At 40.7% G+C, this 19,301-nt stretch overlaps 1 protein-coding gene across 6 annotated transcripts in view; it reads left to right on the forward strand.

The window, feature by feature from the left end:
- Window positions 1–3,153: 3,153 nt before the first annotated feature.
- LOC128634906 (death domain-containing protein CRADD) overlaps window positions 3,154–19,301 on the forward strand; it is a 33,936-nt gene continuing 17,788 nt past the window's right edge. For 2 of the 6 annotated variants that reach the window (XR_008397808.1, XM_053685653.1), the window contains exons 1-2: window positions 3,160–3,724; window positions 17,460–17,497. Coding sequence is in view for 5 of the 6 variants with exons in the window: in XM_053685653.1 (XP_053541628.1) it covers window positions 3,400–3,724; window positions 17,460–17,485 (351 nt within the window). In the remaining variant the exon portion in view is untranslated. Of the gene's footprint in view, window positions 3,725–5,818; window positions 11,330–17,459; window positions 17,499–19,301 lie in introns of those variants that run through there. The other 4 variants (XM_053685650.1, XM_053685654.1, XM_053685651.1 and 1 more) reach the window with 4 other exon arrangements.

Consider the following 19,301-nt stretch of genomic DNA (forward strand, 5'->3'; position numbering starts at 1 on the left):
TACATACATATTTGGTCAAGCAAACATCTGATCCTCTTTGAAACAGTGCTTATTAATAAAGTTGATGCACTCGATCAAATGACACATAAAATTTACATTTTGTAGTAATTTTCACAATTTAAATGTACAAAAAACCAAAAACAGTCACATGGAAAAAGTAAGTACACCCCTACATTTATTAGAATCAGGTGTTGGATTTATTAGATTGGGTGCCAATGATTAGAACCTGCTTAGAGAGTGCAGGTGGAACCGGTCTTATTTATATCCCTCTTATATCTAGTGTATGGTGTTTGAGGTGTGTGGTGTTATTATGCTAAGATCTAAAGATTTCTGTAAGGCCTTCAGAAAAAAGTTGTGGATTTAAAAGGATCTCCAAATTATATGCAATACATTATTCATCTGTAGGGAAAATAATCTAACGCAGATTTAAAACATCTGCCAATTTGTTCAGGACTGGCCGTCCCAGCAAATTCAGCCCAAGATCTGATGCAAAAAGAAGTCTCCAAGAACCCCAAAATTTCATCACAGGATCTGCTAGTAAGTCTTGCAACACTTGGTGTCAAAGTGCATGCTTCTACAATCAGAAAGAGATTGCACAAATTTGACCTGCATGTGAGGCACCTTGAGGTGGATGAGCTACAACAGCAGGAGAAAACATTTGGTTCCATTTCTGTCAGCCAAGAACAGAATCTGAGGCTATCATGGGCACAGACTCAACAGTTGAAGATTTAAAAAAATTACCTGGTCTTTTTAAAATCTTCAACTCTTTTAAAGTCACAAGATTTGTCAATTTCAGTATTGTTTCTGACCCCTCTAACACCACTCATATTGATATGACATATTGTAGGCTTTGTCTTTGTCACAGGCTCCCAAATGAATTCATTTCTGTTGGGAGAATAGAGTAGATCACTGTGTGACTGAAATCACCTGCCGCATGGGGATGCTAATCTAAGAGCTAGGTTAGAGTCTAAGGAACAGATAGGTGACTGAAATATGAACTTGTTAGCTGGAGGAAGCTTCTGACTTTATCAGCTAATTCTATATAACTGTGTTCTGGGTAAAATGTAAAACATAATTAATTAAAGTTGCTTGTATAGAGAGTGCTCCACAGTTCCTTAACATTCTGCAGTGCCTAATGGATGATAGTAGGAATAATAATATTTATGTTAGTTGGATGTGGTAGCTGGTAGGAAGGTCTTGAGTGCGGAGCCACTTACCCGTCAGATATTTCACTCTGAAAGGAAAAAAAGACCAATCTTCCCTAATAAAGAGATAGTTCACCCAAAAATTAAAATTCTGTCATCAGTTACTCCCCCTATGTCGTTCCAAACACATAAGACTTTCGTTCATCTTTGGAACACAAATGAAGACATTTTAATGACACCTGGGGGATTTCTGTCTCTCCATTTACAGTTCAAATAACTTAAAAAACTTTCAAGCTGCCCAGGTACTCTGGTTTCGTCCCCCAGTCCAAAGACATGCATGGTAGGCTGATTGATGTGTCTAAAGTGTCCGTAGTGTGTGTATGTGTATGTGATTGTGCCCTGTGATGGACTGGCAGACATTCTCGTGATGCAACAGGACCCGGAAGCCCTGCACTATTTATAACAGAGGAAGAGGGATGCTGTACACAAACAGAGTCACATGGAATAATCTTTGTAACAAAGATGTCCGGACATAGAGGAGGACTTGCATTATATCTCTATCTAAAAATCATCCGATGATCAGGGCCGATTATATCCTGTCAATCAAAAGAGGGCGGGGAAAACACATCAATTTTGTGCTGTGTGTAAAGATGATGTCTCTTGTGTGGAATGATGACAAAACTGCAGTTTGTAAGCTTGCAAAAATAACCATAGGACTGCTGAACTGGCCTCCCTGCAGTCTAGACCTTTCACCAATTGAAAACATTTGGTGCATCATGGAACGAAAAATACAACAAAGAAGACCCAGGACTGTTGAGCAACTAGAATCCTGTACCAGACTCGAATGGGACAAACTTCCCAGATGTACACAGACTGTTGTTAAAAGAACAGGGGATGCTACACAGTGGTAAACATGGTCCTGTTCCAACTTTTCTGAGATGTGTTGCTGCCATCGAATTCAAAATGACCTTATTTATTACTTAAAACGGTACATTTCCTCAGTATAAACATCTGATATGTTTTCTATGTTCTATTGTGAATAACATATAGGTTTATCAGATTTGCAAATCATTGCATTCTGTTTTGATTTACATTACATTACAGTGTCCCAAATTTTTGGACTTGGGGTTGTACATGGCAAATTTTACACATGATTTGATAGTTTATTTTATTAAATATAAAAACAAAAAATCTAAAAGGTGTGCATCATAGATGAGACCTACAAGAAAACTTTACAGTTGGTTGTGTGACTGTAAGTCATTCCCTTCAAATGCTATTGAGCTTTACATTATGGGATATTTTGTGTCTGAGTCCATATGGTACAAAAACATCACAATGTTTAGATATGATTTTACAGTTTAAATCTAAAAGGTGTGCATTATATTCACACCTTGCTGAATACTATACAGTTGGTTATGTGACTAAGTCATTCTCTTCAAATGCTATTGAAGTTAGAATCGTGTATACCAATGTCGTATGTAACTTTAGAGACGGTCCCTTAATGTGCGAATATCCAGTGTCCAACGTCAAGCCAACTTTCTACCACATCCTCATTACAGTTGATTACAGGACGTATTTATGCGGCAAAAAACCCCAGCTCCATTTAAAGTTTCGTCTTCCTCCTCGGGGTTTTATCTCCCCTGTCCAGTCTGCTCCTGTTTATTGCTTGTGTTAGGTTTTTGCAGAAGGATATTTTAAGTTTGAAGAAGGAAAAACTATTCCCCATTAATTGCAGTAAGGAATGGTGTAAGAGCAGAGCTGTGTGGACCAGGACGGTTGTTCGGCTACAGGATAACGCGGTTATCGCTTCAGAAGAAACACAAGCAGCATGTAAACAGTGATGTTATGCACCTCAGCCTGCGGTACTGCCTGTATATCTTGATCGACAGATGTGTCGTCCAATCAGCGGCCAGTAATCCATTCGCAAAATATACCAACTTTTTCCGTTTTGTCCAATTTATTGTGTCTTCTGCTTTATTTAGTTTTCTAATCTACTGCCCACACTCCAGTCCGGTAGGTGGCGGTAATGCACCGTTAGTTGGTTTGCCAACCGCCATTAAAAACAAAAAGAAGAAGAATATTTTGTTTTCGGATTTTTCGTTGTGTCTCCTGCCTTGTTTTGTTTGTTAGATTTGTCGTTGTGTTTATAATGTGTTGTTTTGTTTCTGGATTTGTTTTGTTTTCATATTTGTGATTAGTTTTGCACTTCTCGGCCACCGTAGAAAACCCTTCATGTAGCTGTATTAACTGTCTGATGGAGCCGAAGCACAGAGACCTTCTCCGAGCGCAGAGACTGCACCTCTGTGAGCAGCTCGTAGTGGATGAGACGATAGTTCAGTATTTATATCAAGAGGACATTTTAACCGAGGGCCAAGTGGAGGAAATTCAGTCACAGAAGTCTAACAAAAATAAGACGTTACTGCTGCTTAGTATTCTTCCAAACCGTGGCCCCAATGCTTTTAATGTGTTTGTGCAATCCCTCGAACAGGACTTTCCCTGGATTAAAGAGAAACTGCTGCTTTTAGCCGATGAAGATGAGCAGGATGGAGGAAGGGGTACAGAGCTGTCCAACACAACCGGTGAGTTTCCTCACAGCAGGGGGTTTATTACTGTACTCTTCAAGACCCAACAAAGAGAAATGTTATAAATCAGTCAAAGCTGTCTGTGTGGCGGTTTTGTGGACTTTAAATAGTTACTGAAATGGGCGAGATTTATAATGTCAAGATGTAGTACAATGCTTGATAAGTAAAGTTGGATCCTCTAAAAGCTCTGTGGTCATAAGGCTAATGTTCCTCTAAGTCGCCGATGCTGCAGTTCTTTCAGGATAAAAGTATTTGCATTAAATGGCCTTTATGAAGAAAGAAGTTCTCTATGCATGTAAAGTTTGAGAGAAAACCGAATTCTGTAGTGTGGAACTGAAATATTATATTTACATCCTTACTTCCAACACAGAGAACCAGTGTTGCAAACTCTTTTCAGAGGAGTAGCTAAAACATGCTCAAAAAGTTGACCAAATATCCAGATTGTCATAGAGTAATTTGCATATTCATTTATTTGTCATGAACATTTGCATCTCGAATGACAAAGTAGGCTACAGGAAGAATTTCTGAAGACGCTTACACTCACCAAACACTTTATTAGGAACACCTGTACACTTAGCTGTTCATGGAATTATCTAGTTAGTCAATCATGTTGCAGTTGGGCTATGCATATAAAATCATTCAGATACTGGCCAGCAACTTCAGATAATGTTCACATCAACTAAGAGAATGAGGGGGGAAAGTGATCTCAGTGATTTTAACTGTGACATGATTGTTGGTGCCACATGATGAGTATTTCTATAACTGCTGATCTCCTGGGATTTTCACACACAACAGTTTCTAGCGTTTACGCAGAATGATGTGATAAAGAAATAACATCCAGTGAGCGGCAGAAACGTCTTGTTGATGAACGAGGTTAATGGAGAATGGTCAGACTAGTTCAAGATAACATAAAGGCTAGAGTAACTCAGATAAGCACTCTGTACAATTGCGGTGAGCAGAAAGGCATCTCAGAATACACAACACATCAAACCTTGAAGCACACAGATGGTCGGGTCAGAATTTGCCACCAACAGAATGAATCCATGGACCCAACCTGCCTTGTGTCAACAGTCCAGGCTGGTGGAGGTGGTGTAATGGTGTGGGGAATGTTTTCTTGGCACACTTTGAGCCCATTAATAGCAATCAATCAAGGCTTGAATGCCACTGCCTATTTGAGTATTGTTGCTGACCATGTGCATCCCTCCATAGCCATAATTTACCATCTTCTAATGGTTAGTTCCAGCACAATAATACACCATGTCACAAAGCAAAAAAGTCATCATAAACATGACAATGAATGTTTCAGGGGCCTTCAAAGTCACAGGATCTGAAATCAGTAGAACACCTTTGGGATGTGGTAGAACGGGAGATTCGCAGCATGAAAGTGCACCTGACAAATCTGCAGGAATTTGCGTGTTGCCATCATGTCAACATGGACCAGAATCTCAAAGGAATGTTTCCAACATCTTGTGGAATCTATGCCATGAAGAATTCAGATGGTCTTGAGACCAAAAAGAAGCCCTACCCAGTGTTGGTGTAGTGTTCCTAATAGTGTATGGTGAGTGTAGAGTGCAACAGAATAAAAGAAGCAGTGGTAGGGAATAGTTATGGGGGGGATATGAAGGAAACTGTTACAGATCGAATAATCTGCTTATATTACTGTAAATATATTCAAGAATAGATTTAAAATATAGAACACTAAAGAAGTCTAAAAAGCTGCCAAATATAGCAACAAAGTCTTTAAGTTGGCAGCACAACAGAGAACAACAACTAAACACTCAGACATACGGTACTCCCCTAAACTATTGGAACGGCAAAGCCACTTCATTTGTTTTCGTTGCAGACCGAAGACATGTAGGTTTGCGATCAAAAGATGAATATGAGAAGATAGTTGAACATTTCAGCGTTTATTTCCTGGTATTTACATGTAGATGTGTTAGATGACATACAACATAACATACAGCAAGTATTTGTAGGTGAGCAAAAATATTGGAACATGTGACTGACAGGTGTTTCTTGTTACTCAGGTGTGTCCTGTTAGATTGATTGTTTATACAATATATAGCTCTGAACATCTACTCTTGGTTTTAGCATTCCGTTTCACCTGTGAAGACTACATTTGTCGTTTAAAAAGGAAAAAACCCAACATGAAGATCAGGGAGTTGTCTATGGAAGGAAAAGCAAGCCATTTTGAAGCTGAGAAAACAGGAAAAATCAATCAGAGGCATTGCACAAACCATTGGTGTACTGCGCAACAAACACCGAAAGGTTCAGCCCAGGAAATCACCTGCAGTCGATGACAGAAACATTGTGAGAGCAAGAAAAACTCAAAAATAACAGTCGGTGTTACCAACAAGCTCCATAGGGCAGGGGTGAAGGGATCACAATCCACAGTTCACAGAAGACCGAGAGCTGAAATATAGAGGCCATACAATAAGATGCAAATCACTCATCAGAATCAGAAGACTCGATTGGAATTCGCAAAGAAATAGATGGGCCACAAAACTTATGGAACCAAGATTAACCTCTACCAAAGTGATGGAATGGCCAAAGCATGGAGAAAGAAAGGATCTACTCATGATCCAAAACATTCAAGTTCATCTGTTAAACATGGTGGAGGTAGTAAGATTGGGGCTTGCATAGATCCTCACTAATCTTTATTGATGATGGAATTCATGATGGTAGCAGCAGAATGAATTCAGAAGCTTACAGAAACAATTTGTCTTCCAATTTACAGAGAAATGCTTCCAAATTAACCACTACATCATGCAGCAAGACTATGATCCAAAACATACTGCCAACTCAAAGGACTTTACCAGGGGCATAAAGTGGAAGGTTTTAGACTGGCCAAGTCAATCACCAGACCCAATTGAGCAGCATTTCACCTCTTGAAGAGGAGACTGAAGGGAGAAACCCCACAAAACAGACTGCAGTAAAAGACTGGAAAAGCAACCCAAAGAGGAAACCAACAACGTGGTGATTGAAAGCAAGGGATATGCAACTAAATATTAAATGTTATTTATTTTCATTTACCTCAAGACTTATCTGTTCCTATACTTTTGCTCACCTAAAATTGGGTGGTCTGATATAAAAGGTTCTATGGTTTATGGTGTTTAACACATCTAGATGTAAATACCAGGAAATAAAATCTGAAATCATAAACTCTCGTTTCTTATCCATCTTTTGATCTCAAATGTCCTTGGTGTACAACACGAACAAATGGGGAGGGGACTGTAATTATAATTATTAATAAATATAGCAATAAAAATAATGGTAGTTGGATATAGTTAGTGTGATCAAGTAGTTGCTATAATGTTATAAATTGTCTACTAATTCCATGGAATCATCATATTTTTGCCAAAGGTTGACAACAATGTCAACAAGTTGTACAGTATTATACACCTTCTCTACATTATATTACACCTCATAGTTTGGACACTTTAACACTTCCTGAATTTTTATGATTAAAAATAAAAAGTTTCATTATATTCTGAATGATTGACTATATTGTTCCAGAAGAGGTTGTACAGTATTGTGTACCTTGTCTAGAATGTCATGACATTAATGATAATTTCTTTTGTGTTGTAGATACTTGGTCAAAATTGCTGTATTCATATCCCTTCAATTTAGTTCAATTCAATTAAATTTGTAAAACTTTTAACAATGGACTTTGCTCTAAAGCAGCTTTACAGAAATATATAAATTCAGTATATAGATTTTAAATGTATGAATTTATCCCTATGAATTTATGGCTAATGAGCAGCCAGAGGTGACAGTGATGAGGAAAAACTCCCTGAGATGACATGAGGAAGAAACCTTGAGAGGAACCAGACTCAAAAGGGAACCTATCATCTTCTGGGTGATGACTGATAGTGCGATTATAAATATGTAAATCCCTTCTATAAATGTACTAATACTACATGCTCAAATAGTGCAGTTGTGTAACCAGGAAAATTTATTACAGTTTTTACATGAAGTCTGTTTTGTTGAACTTCTCCACTGTTCACTGATGGAGACTTGAGTGCAAAACTGTTTGTGGCAGTTGTAGTCCTAGCCATCAGCATAACTTTTCATATGAATTAAGGTCCAAAGACATCTTATGGTTTTTCAGTGGTACCATACTCAGTAATCTCATTGATCTTTACGCTGCACCATGTGGGGCCATCCTCAGCAGCAGCATGTGACATCCAATCGATGAGAACTTGAACCGGCAGTAGGACATTAGGATGGATCAGGCAAGACGAGCAAGACTGGCAAGACTAGCTATGACAGCATAACTAAAAGGGCCAGAAGGTAACACGGACATGAGGGCGTCCTGGGACATAAGGTGGCCAGCCACTCCACCATCAACAAACATGGGTGAACGTGTGAAAGTGGGGGGGGCGACAGCATCCAAACATCCCAGTTCACCACAACACTCTATACCTGTGAGCCTCTAGATCTGCTACTTTACCTAAGAAAAACTTCACAAAAAGCTTGAGTAAACAAATATATCCTCAGCCTGGACTTAAACACTGAGACTGTGTCTGAGTCCCGAACACTAACTGGAAGGTGTTCCATAACTGTGGGGCTTTGTAAGAGAGCGCTTTTCCCCCTGCTGTAGCCTTCACTATTCGAGGTACCAACAAATAGCCTGCACTATTTTGATCAAAGGAGGCGTGGTGGATCATAAAAGACCAAAAGTTTACGCTGGTACTGTAGCGTAAGACCATTTAGTGCTTTATAGATCAATAGTAGTATTTTAGTGTGGATAAGATAGGACTGATGTGGTCGTATCTTCTGGTTCTATTAAGGACTCTTGCAGCTGCATTCTGGACTAACTGGAGTTTGTTTATGCTCCTACTGGAACATCCAGATAGTAAGGCATTACAGTAATCTAGTCTAGAGGTGACGAAAGCATGAACTAATTTATCTGCATCGTGTAGTGACATTATATATCTTATCTTAGAAATATTTCTGAGCTGAACGAAGGCTATCCTAGTAATATTATCTACATGAGCATCAAATGATAGACTGGAGTCAATAATCACTCCAAGGTCTTTTACTCCTGAACATGAAACAGAAAGACCATCCAGAGTTTCCATGTAATCAGAAAGCTTATTTCTAGCTGCATGTGGTCCTAATACAAATAGTTCTGTCTTGACAGAATTGAATAAAAGGAAGTTTTCATTCCTCAACTTTATTAAGCTTAGCTGCACTAAGGTCAAGCAACACAAGCAAGGAGACACAACCCTGATCAGAGGTCAGTAGAAGGTCATTTACCACTTTAACCAGCGCTGTCTCTGTGCTATGATGAGGCCTACATCCTGACTGATGTTATTCCTATGTAGGTATGAGGATGGCTGTTTTTTTTTTTTTTTAAAAAAACCTCATATCTTTGAGATAAAGGGGAGATTTGATATTGGCCTATAGCTGGACAGTTGACAGGGGTGGAGGTCAGGGTTTTAATCAGGGGTTTTGATAACTGCTAGTTTAAATTATTTAGGTACACAGCCAGTGCTAAGGGAAGAATTGATTATTTTTAGAAGGGGCTTGATTACTTCTGGAATAATCTGTTTAAAGAAACATGTAGGTAAGGGATCTAGTATACAAATTGATGATTTTGATGAAGAAATTAATGAAATTAGTTTGGTCTCTGTAAGTGGAGTAAAACATTGTAATCATTGATCTGATATTGTTATATTATTATCTACAGGGTTAGTTATAAGATTGTGGTTTTAAATTAATAGTCTGAATTTTTATTGTATAATAGTTTCAATTTTGTGAGTGAAAAAATTCATGAAATCATCGCTGCTGTATAATGATTGTGTGCAAGTTTCTGTGGCGGTTTTATTCCTAGTTAATTTTGCTGCAATGTTGAATAAAAATCTAGGATTATTTTTGTTATCTTCATTTAGCATGGAGAAACAGACTGATCTTGCAGCACTGAGAGATTTTCTATAGTTCAGGAGGCTCTCCTTCCATGCTGTTTGAAATATTACCAATTTGCTTTGATGCCATTTACATTCCAACTGTCAAGTGGTCTGTTTTAAGGTGTGTGTATGATTGTTATACCAGGGTGCTAGCTTTTTCTCTCTAATTATTTTTCTTTTAAGTGGAGCTACCTTATCTTGTGTGTAGCGGAACATTGACTCTAAGCATTCAGTCTTCTGATGAAGTTCTTTGGGATCAGATGGTGATTCAATCATAGCTGATATCTCTAGGAGGTTATCGACAAAACTCTGTGCAGTAGCTGATGTGAATGTACGTTTGAAGCGGTAGTGTGGCACGGTGCTTATATTATGATCAGTACACAGTTTAAGCGAGATGAGATAATGATCTGAGAGCTTCAGACTGCAGAAAATGTGACTATATTGTCTATATTTAATCCGTATGTTCGTATCAGGTCAGGAGTGTGAACACCATTATGGGTGGGTCCTATTACGTTCTTAGTGACCCCTCACTGTTCTCAGAGGCTCTTCCGGGTTATCAAAATGAATATTAAAATCATCAACAATTAATGCTTTGTCTGTAGAAACAACCAGGTTCGAGATAAATCTGCAAATTCACAGAGGAATTCAGAATATGGCCCTGGGGATCTGTAAATAATAATTAGTGGAATAGACTTTGTAGACTTATTTTTTGTGGCTACATATGTTGTACTAGTATGAAGAATTTCAGAGGAGTTGAATTTATGACTAGGTTTTGTGACGCCTGGATTATCATTATAAATAAGTGCGACACCTGTTTATGGGCTGATGTATATAACTGTATCCTGGCTTCATTTAGTGCTGTGTACTCATTTGGTTTAATCCATATTTCTGTTAAACACATTATATTAAACTCCTGATCAGTAATGGTTTCATTAACAGTAAGTGCTTTAAACGCAAGAAATCTACTATTTATTTATTTTTTATGTTAATTAGGTTACTAAAACAAACGTTGAGTGTTTCTACATTTTTGTTTAGCCAGGGGAACAGACACAGTCTCGTGTTGTGGGACCAACGGGACGACTCAGTGCAGCTAGCAGACGGACGGTTTAGCCTGCTTGTCTGCTCCCTGGCCTTGGCTCTGGATGGTCAACGATTAACTAGGCCTGTTCTGAGACTATGTGCTATGCTGTAAGATATGAGAGCAGCACCTTCTCGAATGGGATGGAAGAGAGAGATATACTTTGTATATATTGTAACCTTAGTTTTGACAGGTATAGGTCAAAGGTCAAAAAGATACACATTCTAACTCTCTATATCTAGATCAAAGGTCATGATCATAAAAATATTTATAGTTATGTTAAATCTGGATCACATCCATTCGTTACCATACATGGTGCGGCCATGTGTTTTCCACCCACACACGTTGCACACATGGTCTATCTAACACTCTGTGGTAGGTCATAAAAATATATACAGTTAGTTCTCGGTCCCAGGACACACGATCTTTTCCTTTCACGTAGAATATGAAGCACTCTGAGTCAGGCCTAGGTCAAAGTCAACACTGTAAAACCCAGTTCTGATGCATTCCCAAGCACACACACAACCCACACACGTTGCACACATGGTCCTTCTAACACTCTGTGGTAGGTCATAAAAATATATATAGTTATGTTAAATCTGGTTCACATCCATTCGTTACCATACATGGTACGGCCATGTGTTTTCCACCCACACAAGTTGCACACACGTTCTTTCTTTTCACATAGAATATGAAACTCTCTGTGGTAGGTCATAAAAATATATATAGTTATGTTAAATCTGGTTCACATCCATTCGTGACAGAAACGTTACCATACATGGTACGGCCATGTGTATCCCACATCCAAACAAAAATATGACACGCACGCACGCACACGCACGCACAAACACACACGTATGGACAAACGCATGCATACGAACCTGCTTATAAAAGTCGAGCATCCCTCTAGGATTTATAATCCTCTGTACTTAGAACAACGTGTGCAATCTTACAACATGGCTGATGTTTGTCCTAACGCGTCGAAAAAAGCTCACCCTTTTTTGGGAAGAATAGAAAAAATGTTAGAACATGAAAAGATTCAATATTGGATAATGTCAAACGGATGTACATCCGGGTTTATTTTCGATGCAGAAAAAGGAACCGTTTTGCTTTTCAAGTTCTCGGTCCCGGGACACATCCACTGGAGCCGTGCTACAGAGAACGTAACTTTTAACAAAGGTGACTGGAAAAAGTTCAGAAAATGGTGCAAGGATTTTGACTACATTGTTAGAATGGACTTCTTTTCCCCGGATGCGTACAGACGTAAATGGAACAGTACATCTCTTCAATGCAAATACTGTATCAGAGCAACAAATTTCTCCAAGAACCAAGTTTCACTGCACTGTGCTGCTGTATTAACCGGTGACAACGCCCCTGATAACAAAGAGAATTGTGAAGTGCGGTATGACCGAACCAGCTAGCACGATCTGCAACGCTACTTCTGGCAAATCGATGAATTATTCCAAAAAACTGGAAGAGACAAAGAAATTATGCAAATAAAAGTAAGGCTAGAAGATGTCTTATTCTGAGATCATCAATATACTATTCTTGATCAGAAACCCCACCTCCCCCCAAGACTCCTCCCCACACGCTATATCAATGAGTCTGAATACATATCGAGTCAAAGTATTCTGAACGTCAACCAGCAATATGTCTTGTGAATTCAACCCCGTTTTCTACAACTCTGATGCAACCCTGTATGCTGATGATGATGATGATGATGATGTGACCAGTTCGGGTTTTGAAGACGGTGAAAACCTAGGAAAAAGAAATCTGACCTATCTGACAACGAACGATGAAGCCGACGGGTGTATAACCAACACTGTGCTAACCATCATACGTGCTGTTACGGGGGAACTGCTGGACAGAGTTATCCAACAAGATCTGAAGGACAACTGTCACGGCTGCACGATCGATCACCCGAGTCAACTCCCAACACGCGTGTTTGTTCGATCCTGAAGAGTACTATCTACACCTAAACACCTACAGATTGCTGAAAAAACTGTTTAAACCGTGGTTCAAATACACATTGGCAAGAGGTCTGAAACTGTGTGGAATCAAACACACTCCTTCCCTGGAAAAAATTCAAGGCATGCGATGAGGGGCTGCTAGCCATCTCAGGTTCGGGGGATCTCTTATGGATCTAGAAGAGGAGCCGGAGACGAGCGCTGCTCTATCTCTTGCTCTGTCTTCCGGGTTCGGCTCTCCGCTGGATTTTGGAGCTCACGTCGCGGCGACTCCTTCCGCTATGGAAAGCCAAAAGGGGGAGAAAAAACACACACCCATAAATAATAGTAATAATTCCTCTCTGACTCCGAGGAACCAGAAGCATGTGCTAAAAACTGAGAGCAGAGTATAAAGAGCTGTTTGAAGTGATTATTAAGGCTGGATGAGCCTTTTTCTCCCCAATGAAAGTAAATCCCTCACACTGCAGAAACTCCCCTTTCTTCCAGAAGTGCATGACAAAATATCAGGCTTCTGGGGGAAAACCACGTATAAGCCGTATTTATAATCCCACGATGTTGGATTATTCAGCCATTGTGAGGAATGAACGGCATGGCTATTTAGTTATGCTGAAGGTGGAGGAGGTGCTTGCGAGCTACCTCTCTCCATCGATGGCAGGTAATTATGGGGGCCGGCTTTGCCATCCAAGCCACCGTGTAAGGCCACCGTGGCATTGGTGGGCAAGGCCTATGCAGTAGTAGTCTTGCTTGAGGGTCACTGCAGACAGTGACAGTGTTGCAGGCCTACCAAGCAGACCTGCTGAGTGAGCTCGACATATGGCGGCATTCAACCAGTTCCTTCCCTGTTGTCTCAAGTTCACCCGGGCATCCAAGAGTGGAGCTCGGGCCAGCACTAGTGCGAGGGAGACCCAGAAGGCGGGTATGGCAGCCCGCCAACCCCCGCAGACAACAAGGGGAACCGGGCAGCCACAGTCGTGGCCTTCTACTAGGCCTGATCTGAGAATGGTCATAAAGGCCAAGCAGGCAAAGAAGAGCGGTCCTGAGGGGCTGTGGAGGGACGTATCAGGGGACATGAGGTTGTTAGGGCAGTTAGCCCTCAGTGCTACTGTAGGGCCTCCTCTAGCCAAGACGGTCCCAAGTTTTCAGTGTTCTGTAGTCAGCAAGCTGTCACAGCGCAACTAAAATCTGATGCTTTCTCTCCGATAGAATGTGGACTAGTTAATGTCACTAGAAGACCATCTGGCAGCATGGAAACTACTGCAAAATGTGTCTCCATGGGTTCTGTCTACTGTAGAAAAGGTTTCCCGGGTCCATTTTATAGCTTGCCCCCCCCCCCCCCCCACCCCCGGTTCAGAGGTGTGCTCTGATTCAGTTTGAGGACTGGTTTGTGACGATAGAGCTAAAAGGTGCATATTTCCACATAGAAGTATTGCTAGCTTTATCCCTTCGCACCTTCACAAAGTGCATGGATGTCACTCTGGCTCCATTGTGACTCCAGGGCATCTGTGTACTAAACTACCTGGACGACTGGTTAATTCTAGCATGATCCAGGGAACTGGTGGTTCAACATCGAGATGTTGTTCTCGCCCACATGAAGAGCTTGGGGCTTGGGTGGAACCTCAGAAAAATATGCTTTCCCCAGTGCAGTGGACAACTTTTCTGGGGGTTATAAGGATTCTACTATGATGAGGGCATTTCTATCCCCAACATGCGTAGGGTCAATCCTATCAACATTGAGCAAGATAAAGCTGGATATTGGGAGACTATTGGTGCTTATGGGCCTATTGCACAGGAGACCATTCAGTGGTGGCTGAGAAGTTTGGGGTTTCGTCCAAGGTTGAGTGTCCCCGGTTTCTAACCTTGGGTCACACTCTAGGGATGTCTCCTTTGTGCAAGAAGTTAATGACAGACACCTCCCTCACGGGCTGGAGCGCAGTCTTAGAGCTGTCCAGCTCACGGTCTCTGGTGCTGCCCTCATCTGGAGCGGCATATAAATTGCCTAGAAATGTGGGCCATATTACTATAACTGAAATTCCTTCTTCCTCAATTGAGAGGTCACCATGTGTTTACAAACAACACACCGGTCTCATATATTGACCACCAGGGAGGATTATGTCCGTGCCCCCTGTTCAGGCAGGCGCAACTAATTGTTCTCTGGGCAGAAGGAAAGTTTGTCAGTGAGTGCAATGTACATTCTGGGAATATGGGGGCAGACATCCTGTTGAGGCAGGGGAATTGGTGGCTCCATCCACAAGTGGTGGAGTCCATATGGCGAAGTTTGGCCAAGCGGGACTGCATGTGTTCGCCTCTGAGGAGACAACACACGGCCCGCTGTGGTTCACCCTCACTCCTCCTGCACAGTTAGGGCTGGACGCCATGGTGCACATTTGGCCAAGGTCACATCTGTATGCTCCCCCCATTGCTCTGTTCCCACAAGTTCTAGCCCTGCTAGATGGCACTCCTTGGGAGATTCCCATCCACAGGGATCCACTGTAGACCCAGTGAACTGTGCAATAGCTACAGTCCTGGAGTTCTAACAAGAACATTTCTCAGTGGGGTGGGCTCCTTCTACACTCAGGGTTTACATGGCCGCATTTCGGCCAGCCATGCCCCTGTTGATGGAACCTCTGTGGGGCAACATCCTCTAACTTCGAGGTTCATGCATGGTGTCAGGCGGCTGAGGCCCATCCGCAGGCCAGACATACCTTCCTGGGACCTTTCTGTGGTCCTGGAAGGTCCGTCAGGGGCCCTATTTGAGCCCTTAGAGTCAGCATCTTAGAAGCTTCTGACTCTAAAGGTAGCTCTTTTGCTGGCCCTGACATCTCTCAAGCGAGTAGGTGATCTACAAGCTCTCTCTGTTGCCCCTTCCTGCCTTGACTTTTCCCCTGGATTAGCCAAGGCCTTACTGTATCCTATGCCGGATTATATTCCTAAAGTGCCTAGATTGGCTGCCCACCCTGTGGTGTTGCAGGCTTTCTGCCCTCCTCCATTCCCCACACCGGAACAAGAGAGAATGCACCTGCTGTGTCCAGTAAGGGTTTTCTGTACTTACGTCCACCGCTTGGCCAGTGGTGTAAGTTGGAGCAGCTGCTGGTCTGCTTTGGTGTAATAACTTGAAATCTGCAAAAATAAATCAGACATGTGAACTCATGGCAAATAACTCAGCAACTCACAAGTTAATAACATGTTTATGGCCCAATCAGGACCACTGGGCTATAGAAATATGGCCGTTTAAAAAACAAAGCGAAACAAAAAAACCTTGCCAATCACTCCTGGACCCTTAGGCAAAGGCAAATATTTCACTTTCTCTTCATGCGGCATAACATCAATCAGCCATAACATTAAAACCACTGACAGATGAAGTGAGTAGCATTGATTTTCTCATTACAATGGCATCTGTCAAAGGGTGATGTATATTAGGCAGCAAGTTAACAGTCAGTTCTCGAAGTTAATATGTTGGAAGCAGGAAAAATGGCCAATCGTAAGGATCTGAGTGACTTTGACCAGGGCCAAATTGTGATGGCTAAATGACTGGGTCAGTGCATCTCCAAAGCGACAGGTCTTTGAGGTGTTCCTGGTGTGCAGTGGTTAGTACCTACCAAAAATGGTCCAAGGAAGGACAACTGGAGAACCAGTGACAGGATCATGGGCGGCCAATGCTCATTGATCTGCATGGGGAGTGAAGGCTAACTCGTTTGTTTCAGTCCCACAGAAGAGCTCCTGTAGCCCAACTTGCTGAAAAAGGTCATGCTGGCTGTGATAGAAAGTTGTGAGAACACACAGTGCACCACAGCTTGCTGTGTATGGGGCTGCATAGCTGCAGACCGGTCAGAGTGTCCATACTGACCCCTGTCCACTGCCAAAAGCACCTACAATGGGCACGTGAGCATCAGAACTGGACCATGGAGCAATGGAATAAGGTGGTCTGGTCTGATGAATCACATTTTATTTTATATCATATGGATGGCCAGGTTCATGTGCATTCTGCTGGGAAACCTTGGGTCCTGGCATTCATGTAGATGTTACTTTGACACAGACCAAGCAACGGTATTCCATAATTGCAGTGGCTTCTTTCAGCAGGATAATGCGTGCTGAAAAACTGCAAAATTTGTTCAGGAACGGTTTGAGGACCATGAAAGAGTCCAAGGTGTAGACTTGGCCTCCAAAGTCCACGGTTCTCAGTCTGATCAAGCATCTGTGGGATTTACTGTACAAACAAGTCTAATCCATGTAAGCCCCATCTTGCAACTTACAGGACTTAAAGTATCTGTTGCTAACGTCTTGTGACAGATACCACAGCACACCTTTAGAGGTCTTGTAGAGTCCATGCCTTGATGGGTCAGAGCTATTTTGGTGGCACAAGGGGGACCTACACAATATTAGGCAACTGGTTTTAATGTTATGGCTGATCTCTGTATATTGGCAGCACACTAGGCTCCTATTTCAATGATGTATATAAATTTCACTTTCTCATTTATATGAAGTCATCCTATTAGTCTGTTTTTATTTTTCCAGTTTTAATATATTTATTTAACATTTGGGCTTAAGTTGCCAACTCTGAATATGGTTGATAATTAGTTTAAAAATTATACACCTGTATTTGAAGACGTTCCAAATGAAGTAATGTTTCTTCTTCTTCTACCTTTTTTCAGTTAATCATGACGTATTTTAACACAATGTTCTGTTTTAAAAATGTAATTTGGCATTTGGAGTTTGAATTGGATAAGTATAATAATGAAACGATTAAACATTAAAATGCGTTTCCATCCCCTATGCAGGACATATGCAAGCAGTCTTCCTCTGAGAAAAACAACATGGTGAGTGATATACGGATCTGATCGCACAGCATTAACAGAAAGAAGATTTCTGTTAGGGAAGTTAAGAGGTGTGAAAGAGGAATTGGACTTGTGTTCATCATACCTTTTAAATATTTATTTTATTTCTAAATGAATAGCCAGCCTACTTTCACAAAACATTTTTACTTTTGGAAAGGAACACAGTATCTTGATTTATGCCTTTAGTATTTGATAGTTTTTGAATATTTTAATTCAAATTTGATATTGATCAGCATGGCTTTTTGCAGTGTCATGTGTTTTCCATTCATACACTGGATATAAACAATTTACACACCCCTGTTAAAATGGCAAGATAAATGATGTCAGAACTTTTTCCACCCTCAATGTGAAATTACAACATATAATAATAATAAAGTGAAAAACAATCAGAAACATTTTAGGGAAAAATAGGAAAAATTACAAACCAATAATTTGGTTGCATAAGTGTGCACACCCCTAAATGAATATTATTTTATTACACTCAGTCTTTTGGGTCTATCAGTGTGGTACATCTTGACTTGGCAATATTTTCCCACTCTTTCTTGCAAAAGCATTCTAGATCCATCAGATTGTGAGGGCTTTTCTCTGTGCTAGGTCCACTTCAGATTTCTAGTTGGATTCAGGTCTGGGGTCTGGCTAGGTCATTCAAAAACTTTGATTTTCTGTTGTTTAAGCCATTCTTTTGTTGATTTGGATGTATCCTTTGGGTCATTGTCGTAGTGAAAGGTAAAATTCCTTTTCATCTTCAGATTCCAAGCAGACACCTGAAGGTTTTGCACTATAATTGACTGGTATTTGTAGCTATTCTTGATTCCCTCCATCTTGATAAAAGCCCCAGGTCTGGTGGGGAAAACAGCCCTAATGCATGATGCTGCCACCACCATGCTTCACTGTGGGTAAGGTGTTCTTTTTAATGTTATTATTATACCTTTTGGAATTGGTCTCCTAAGACCAAAACACATGATTTGGAGTGATTCAGTTGGGTTTGGATGTTTTTGTGATAAAGGTCTTCTGTCTAGCCACCTTACCCCATAGCCCAGATATGTGAAGAATACAAGAGATTGTTGTCACCTGCAGAGAGTAATCAGTACCTGTCAAATATTCCTGCAGCTCCTTTAATGTTGCTGTAGGTCTTTTGGCAGCCTCCCTGATAAGTTTTTGTCTTTTCCTTTTGTAAATCTTGGAAGGACGTCCTGTTCTTGATGTCAGTGTACTGCATTTTCACTGTTTGTTGACAATGGCCTTCACAGTGTTCCATTATACATTTAATGTTTGGGAATTCTTTTATACCCCTCTCCTGATGGATTCCTTTCTACAAGTTAGATACCATGCATGCAATGTAAGCTCTTTGCAGACCATGGCTTCAGCAGTGAGAGGAAACCAAGAAGATGTGAAGAAAATCCTACAGAAACAGCTGAACTTTATTTAGGGTTAATCAGAATAATTTCACTGATGACAGCTATATGATAATTACTTTTGAATATGAGATCGAATGTGATTGTTTCATTCTGAACACAGCCACATCCACAATTATAAACGGATGTTCACACTTACTATATGCAACCAGGGTATTGTATGTTTTATATTTTTCCTAATTTTCCCTAAAATGTTCCAGATTTATCTTAGTTTCAATTGTTTCCATCACAAATATGTGCAATTTTAACAGGGGTGAGTAGACTTTATATCCACTGTACATTGCCCATAATGATGCTGCTGTTGCTGCTGATTATTTAATAATAATAATAATAATAATAATAATAATAATAATAATAATTGCTACATACA

Source organism: Ictalurus punctatus, chromosome 14 (assembly GCF_001660625.3).
Source record: "Ictalurus punctatus breed USDA103 chromosome 14, Coco_2.0, whole genome shotgun sequence".
Lineage (NCBI taxonomy): Eukaryota > Metazoa > Chordata > Actinopteri > Siluriformes > Ictaluridae > Ictalurus > Ictalurus punctatus.